Below are 6,799 nucleotides of genomic sequence, written 5' to 3'. Positions count from 1 at the left end.
TGTCATGTCACTCGTGTCCTGTCACTTGTCTTGTCACCTGTCCTGTCACTCGTGTCCCGTCACTTGTCCTGTCACTCATGTCTTGTGACCCCTGTCCCATCACTTGTGTCCTGTCACTAGTGTCCTGTCCCCTGTCCTGCCACTCGTGTCCCTCATTCGTGTCCCGTTCCCTTGGCAGCAAGAAGGGGAAGAGCTGCTGGAGCCCAGCATTCCCCACAAGCAGCATCCCTTAGGGATCCTTGGGACAAAATCCCTGCAGTCCCGTGGTGCCATGGAACGTGGAATATCTCAATGGATGGTGCTTCCCACCCAGCCGGGCTCACGGGTGATGTGCCAGGCAGAAACAAGCTCTGAGTCACACTGGGTGGCTTTGTGGGGTCACTCAGAGCCCTGAAAAGCGGGGGACAGAGTTTGAGGAGCCTGGGGCAGTGGGGGCTCCTTTCCCTCTCCTGAGGGAAATGAAAGAAAAATTGTGTCATCCTCACCCTACAGGAAATGAGAACACCGGGGACAGGCAGAGACTCTGAGAACTCCTTTAATTGCTGTTAACTGCAAGTCTGTAAAAGGTTTGGAGAAAGTCATTGTTACAAAACTACCAGCTGTTAGAATTGTTCCTGGTTTGTCACCCCAGCTAGAAAAGGCTCAGGGAGAGGCGGAATAGTTCAAGAACAGAGAATATTGCACAACCAACCCAACGGTTAATTCAACTAAAGAAGAAAAGAAAGTGACACAGATGCTGCACCCTCGAGCTCTGCTGTAGGATCAGCTGGGACTCACACCAGCCCCAGGTCCCCACTGGTGTCCCCTGTGTCCCCTGCCCACCATAATCTGAGCCAGGACAAGGTGAGGCTCTGCTGGACCCACCACACCCCAGGCAGGAGCAGAGCTGTCCCCTGGGATTTGTCAGGACAGGGATGCTCCCACCAGGAGTCACCCCAAAGGAAGAAAACCCAACCCCAAAACCCCAACTCTTGCCAAGTGCACCTCATTTAATGCTGTCCAAACCCAGCAGGAAACCCCCAGCCCCAGTGGAGCAGCCCTGGAAGGGGCAGGACAAAGGCAGAAAGTGTCACCCCACCACCCAAAAGGCCAGGGAGAGCAGCGAGGGCACTGTCCCCTTGGGATAACTGAGCATCAGCAGCATCTCCTGCTGTGACAAGGAAACTGCCCCAAAAAGAGGCCGTGGGGCTGAAGGAAGTGTTGCAAGCAGTCTCAGGGGCTGAACTGAAGGAACCCAAGCGAGCACAGCAAAGCTCGTGGTGGCTGCAGGGCCTGGCACGGGTGGGACGGGTTCAGATGGGGACACACAGCCTCAGCCAGCAGGGACCACCTGCATTTGGGAGCCTCTCCCTCCCCAGGATGGTCAGGCAGAGGCTGAAGTGGTCAGTGGGTCAGGCTGGGCCTTTGCAAGGGCAGAACTAGGCACCAACATGAGCAGTTCTGTTCTTCTGCTCCCAGGTGACCCAAACCACTGCCAGCCCAGCAGGGCTCGAGTAAGAGCAAGCCACGAGGATTTTGCTTGGAGAATTTAACTAGAAAGACACAAAACCCAGTGCAGGAAGGTGGTGCAGCTGCAAAGGGAGGAGCAGCAGGCCTTGGCTCTTCGAGGAACTGCTGGAAACAGGAGTTTCCTTGAGAAAAAGCTTCCAAGACAAAAAGCCAGGCAGAAACTCGGGGTTTGGCAGGGGTTGGCTCCTTCTAGGGTCAAAGCCATGAGCCTTTTTCTGCAGCACCTCCAGACCTCAGGCCCTCCCTGGGTGTTGCTTTCTGGGTGGGAATTGCGGAGCAGCGAGCGGAGCAGGCACAGCCACATCCAGGAGCCTCTCAGCTGTAGGTTACACGTGCACACACAAGCAAGGAAGGAGCCAGCTGGCAGCCTGGCAGCACCCAACACACCTGGCAGGGCTCTGAGTGCCCAGCTGGCCCCAGGGACCCCTCACTCTGCTTCATCCTGACACATCAGGGGCAGTTTTGTCTTGGCCAGTCTCTAGGACCTCTGCAGAAGTCGGGCTCCTGTGTGCCAGTGACCTCCTGCTTCCTCCTCCTGGATCTGAAGGGGTCACTTGCTGCCCAGAGGTTTTAGCAGGAATGGAACTCCTCCAGCCTGGAACTGCAACCCCCAGCACAGTCACACACAAAGGAACAGCCGGTCCGTGATTGAATTCACATTCGATGGTGGAAATGAGCCTGTGACACACACTGGAAGCAGCTGCTTTATTCCCAGTCTTCCCACTCTTCATCTTCCAGCTGCAAACAAAAGGAAATTAATTTCTGAACTATTTCTGAGCTTGTTTCTGTAACTCAACAGCTCCTCCTGTCCAGGGCACCGGAGCCAGCACAAAGCCTGATGTATCCTCACACTCCCACACCTTCCCAAGAGGGATTTGCCTGCTCTGCTCCCCTTGGGAAACCTGCACACTCATCCCACCAGCCCCACTCCGCTCATGCAGCAGCACCCTGAGGGGCTGGTGATGATTTTGGGGGGGCAGTTGTGCTTCCCCTGACTCACCTCCCCAGACATTTCCACCTTCGAGAGCGCCAGCTGCACCTCCTCTTCCGTCATGTCCAGATCAAAGTCCTTTTCCCAGTCCTCGCTGATATCTGTGCTGGAGCCTGGAAGCACAAACATCCCCACTGAGCCACCAGAGCTGTCCACAAAGCCCTGGAATTCCCAAGGCTCACAGCTACCACAGCCTGCCTGAGGAGGGAAAGCCTCCACATTCCTAGGAACAGCTCCCTGACAGAGATGGGATGGACTGAGTCTGTGTCCCTCACAGCCAGGACTGGTGCAGAACAAGAGGGAGAGGTGGGTGCTGAAACATTTTCTCCTCTGGCCTGGGAGAACTAGAATGTGTCAGGTTCCAGTGACACAGAAAATGCAGCAGATATGGAAGGATGGAAGGGATTTAGATATGGGGACTGTCATTGTCCCAGCAGGGACACTCCTGGGGATGACAGGCAGAGGGGAAGGAATCCCCACATTCCCTCCACATAACACAGCTTTTCCTGGCATCCAGGGAACAAAAGTCCTTTGCTCAGCCAGCAGACCTTTGATGTCTTTCCTCTCCCTCACCACCACAAACCCAGAGCCCTTTCCCCAAGAGCTGCCCCTCCCAGTGAGCTCCCAGGCCCCACACAAACCTTTCTTGCCGTTGTTGGAGGGGGTGGATTTGCCACTATCCGAGTTGAGCTCGAAGACTCGCAGGTCTGTGGGCCCTTCCTCTCTCAGAGTCTCTGTCCTGCCTTTGCTCTCCAGCTCTCTGAGCTCTGTTCCTGCTGCCGGCTCCGAGGATGCTGCTGATTCCTCGGCAGGTGCAGAAGGATGAGCAGCTTCTGAGGGCTTTGCCAGGGAGCTCTGCTCTTCCAAGGTGGCCTCCACCAGCCTCTGGGAGAGGTCCCCGGTGCCCGTGGGTGCAGCTGCAGTCTGTAGCTGGGTGGCAGGCACAGAGGCAGGGTTTGCAATCTGAGTCACAAGGGACACGCTCTCGCTGCTCTCCGAGGGGCTCTGCTCCACTGGGACCAGCTCTGGGGGCAGCACAGCCCAGCTCTCCCCGGAGGGGCCCTTGGGAGCAGCGGGGTGGTTTCCCTCCGGGGCTGCTGGGGCGGGTTCTTTCTGTGCTGCTCCTGGAAATGTGATGTTTGCACAAGGCAGGGGGGACATCCCCAAGAACTCCTCTGTAGGGAGGCAGAAGAGAAGTGAGAGATGTTTCAGCAAGTGCAGCAGCAGCTGGGCTGGGAGGTGGATTTCACAGAATTACAGGATGTCCTGAGCTGGGAGGAGTCCACAGGGATCATCCAGTCCAACCCCTGGCCCTGCACAGGCATCCCAACAATCCCACCCTGTGCATCCCTGAAAGCACTGTCCTGGAGCTCTGGCAGCTTTGGGGCCGTGCCCATGCCCTGGAGTGCCCCAGAACCCTCAGGGGAAAGAGCATTTTCCTGATATCCAACCTAAACCACGCTGAGACAGCTCCAGACATTCCCTCAGATCCCATCACTGGTCACAGGGCAGAGATCAGAGCTGCCCCTTCACTGCCCATTGCCATTTGTGGGATTGAGGAGGAGCCATCACCCCAGGACAAATTCTCCACAAACCTCCCAGAGCCCCAAAACCTGTCCCACCTTCATCCTCCTCCCAGCCTGGCTCCTCTTGGTGCATGCTCTGCTCCGCTCGCTGCTTCAGAGCCTCCCTCCGGGCTTCATCCTGCAGGGAATTCAACACCAGCAGCCACTCACATCCCCAGTCCCTTTCTTCCCCCAGGCATTTTGGCATCACTGATTCCAAGGAGTCAGCCCAGATCCCTGTTTTCCCAGGAAAAGCACCCCCAGTCAGCCCCCCAGCCTGGCCCACCTGCTCCAGGCGATGCAATTTGTAGAAGTAGCGCTGCCAGAACTCCAAGTGAGAAACAGCCACAGGGACCTGGGAAAGGGATCAGGGAAAGGGATGAGCCCCTCAGAGAGAGAGCTGCAGCTGCTGCTGTGCCCCTCTCTCCTCCCAAAGCCTGCAGCTCCCATTTTATTCCAACCATTTTTCCATAGTTGACCACACAACCACAGCTGTTTCCATTCCAGCTGCAGGGGACAAAGAGCTCAGGGCTTTCCTGCAGCATTCCCCAAGTCAGGAATTCCCCAGGCAAGGCCTCACCATTTTGGTGTAGAGTGCCCGGATGGAAGGGCTGGTTGCCAGCAGCTCTGCAATCTCCCCTTTCTTCTCCTCCAGGCTGAACTGAGCGAGCCAGGCCTCCAGCAGCTCAGCAGGGCCTGTTTGGGACAAGCACAGGGGTAACAATCCTTGGCACAAGCCAGAGTTTGGGGAAGTTTCATTGGAGAGATGCTAGGGCAAAGGAGGAGAGAGAGACAGGGCTCAGAACCCCTCCACCAGTCCAAGGCACCTATTTAAACCAGGCCAGTAAATTCAGCCTAAGCTGGTCCTTGAGGTAAGAGCCAGATCTGCTCTTTATAGCTGGTCCCAACTACAGCCAAGTACTGGTGGAAAAAGGCTTCAGGGAATTCCAGCTGGCCCCCAGACCCTCTAGGGACAGCCCCCTGCACCCCCCTGCACCCCCCCATACCATCAGGCTCGTTGCAGTAGGTGGCTGGGTCGGACTGGAGGCTGTAGAGACGAGCCTGGAGGAGACACAGGGGGACAGCTGTCAGGGGAGGGCCAGCAGCAGAGCCAGGGACAGGGCTCAGATGCCACACCCCAGAATGAGACAATCACCTTGGCACTGTCGTAGGGCTCGGTGGTACCTGAGGGTGTTGCCATCAGTGTGATAACGTCACAGTCAATGGTCTTGTCCGGTGAAGGAGCAAAGGTATCCGAGATGACCCCCAGGAAGTCAGACAGCCCCTTCCTCACCTTCTCAGTGGCACCTGAGGAGCCTTCCGCCCTCTTCGAGGGAAGAGGCAGCATAGTGTCAGTAACATCCCAGAATTTCTGGCTAGGATCCTTAAGAAAGCAGGATCTCTCCCTTCAGGAAAGTGCTGTGGAGGAGGCTGGGCTGGAAGGATTTGGTGGGAGGCACCTGCCCCGAGGACAACTGAGCTGAGGCCTTGTGGGAAGGACACAGCCAGGTTTGGGGTTGTCTGGGGTGGGGTGGGACTGTCCCAGCAGCAGCTGTGCAGGGCTGAGGCTCACAGCTCGTGTGGAGAGCTGTGTCACCCTACAGTGACACTGCCAGCGTCACCTCTGCTCAGCACAGTGCAGAGGGAACCACAGGGACCTTCTGTGCTCACCCACAGGTGCACAGAGTCACAGGACAAGGGGGAATGGCCTCAAGCTGAAGGAAGGTGGGGTTAGATGGGATATTGGGACGGAATTCTTCTCTGTGAGGGTGGTGGGATGGAATTCCCAGAGAAGCTGTGGTTGTTCCATCCCTGGAATTATCCCAGGCTGGGTTGGACAGGGCTTGGAGCACGCTGGGATGGTGAAAGCTGTCCCTACCCATGGCAGGGTGGCACTGGATGATGTTTAAGCTCTCCCAGCCCCTACTCACTGCCAGCTTGTCCTTGACCACGCTGGCGGTGGCGGCGATGGTGCAGGCGGTGTCGTGCTGCACCACCTGGGTGAACTCAGCCAGGTCCCGCTTCATGAATTCCAGAGCCTCTGTGGACTGCAAGGAGACAGCAGATGTGTTCTCCAGACTTTTGGATCCCCAACAAAGCCATGATCACTCCCAGCACATTACAAAATCTCAAATGGGAGAGTTTAGCCCAACTGAGCCCTCAGCCCAGCCTGGGCAATGCGTAACACCAGAATAACCTGAATAACAACTGCATCTGCTCTGCCCAAAACACATTCCAGGAGGTTTTTAACCCAAGACTAGAAAAAACACAGGTTGGGAAAAGCCTGGGTTTAAGTTTTGTGTATAATTAACACAAGCAGGAAATTACACACTACAAAGCGATGCTGGAAGCACAACCCTCTCTGCTCAAGGGCTGATTTTCACATGACACAGCCCAACATGACCCAGTGTTTGCACAGCCAGAAGATCCCCAGAAAATCCATCCCCATCCCAGTTTGGGGAGACCCTCCCGGGCTGTGCTGCAGCCCCGCGGCCTCGCTGGGCTCCCGGGGCCGCCCGCAGGTCCCGCCCGCCGCTCGGGGCCGCCCCTCAGGTCCCGCCCGTCCCGGTCCCTCCCGGTCCCTCCCAGCGGTTCCCACCTTCTCCTTGACGGCCTGGTAGCTCTGCTGGAGCCAGCTCCGCCACCAGCCCCCGTCCTCCCTGCGGGGACAGGACACGGCGTCACGACATGGGGACACGAGCACGGAGCCCAAACCCACACCCAGATCCCACAT

General features: G+C 57.1%; 2 protein-coding genes across 3 annotated transcripts in view; both read right to left on the bottom strand.

Annotated features, from left to right (window-relative positions):
* KPNA6 (karyopherin subunit alpha 6) overlaps nucleotides 1-2,009 on the bottom strand; it is an 18,279-nt gene extending 16,270 nt beyond the window's left edge. For both annotated transcript variants that reach the window (XM_033519486.1, XM_015649092.2), the window contains exon 1: nucleotides 1,897-2,009. The gene's annotated coding sequence lies outside the window, so the exon portion shown is untranslated. The remainder of the gene's footprint in view (nucleotides 1-1,896) is intronic.
* BSDC1 (BSD domain containing 1) overlaps nucleotides 518-6,799 on the bottom strand; it is a 7,402-nt gene continuing 1,120 nt past the window's right edge. The window contains exons 2-11 of the mRNA XM_015649105.2: nucleotides 6,665-6,725; nucleotides 5,997-6,113; nucleotides 5,222-5,392; nucleotides 5,073-5,127; nucleotides 4,646-4,761; nucleotides 4,352-4,420; nucleotides 4,123-4,204; nucleotides 3,142-3,675; nucleotides 2,510-2,613; nucleotides 518-2,247 (exon numbers count right to left, since the gene is read on the bottom strand). Coding sequence (XP_015504591.1) covers nucleotides 2,215-2,247; nucleotides 2,510-2,613; nucleotides 3,142-3,675; nucleotides 4,123-4,204; nucleotides 4,352-4,420; nucleotides 4,646-4,761; nucleotides 5,073-5,127; nucleotides 5,222-5,392; nucleotides 5,997-6,113; nucleotides 6,665-6,725 — 1,342 coding nt within the window. The 3' untranslated portion in view covers nucleotides 518-2,214. The remainder of the gene's footprint in view (nucleotides 2,248-2,509; nucleotides 2,614-3,141; nucleotides 3,676-4,122; nucleotides 4,205-4,351; nucleotides 4,421-4,645; nucleotides 4,762-5,072; nucleotides 5,128-5,221; nucleotides 5,393-5,996; nucleotides 6,114-6,664; nucleotides 6,726-6,799) is intronic.

This window comes from Parus major, chromosome 23, assembly GCF_001522545.3.
Source record: "Parus major isolate Abel chromosome 23, Parus_major1.1, whole genome shotgun sequence".
Lineage (NCBI taxonomy): Eukaryota > Metazoa > Chordata > Aves > Passeriformes > Paridae > Parus > Parus major.
Note: the sequence above shows the minus strand (reverse complement) of the source record. Positions and strands in the feature narration are given on the sequence as shown.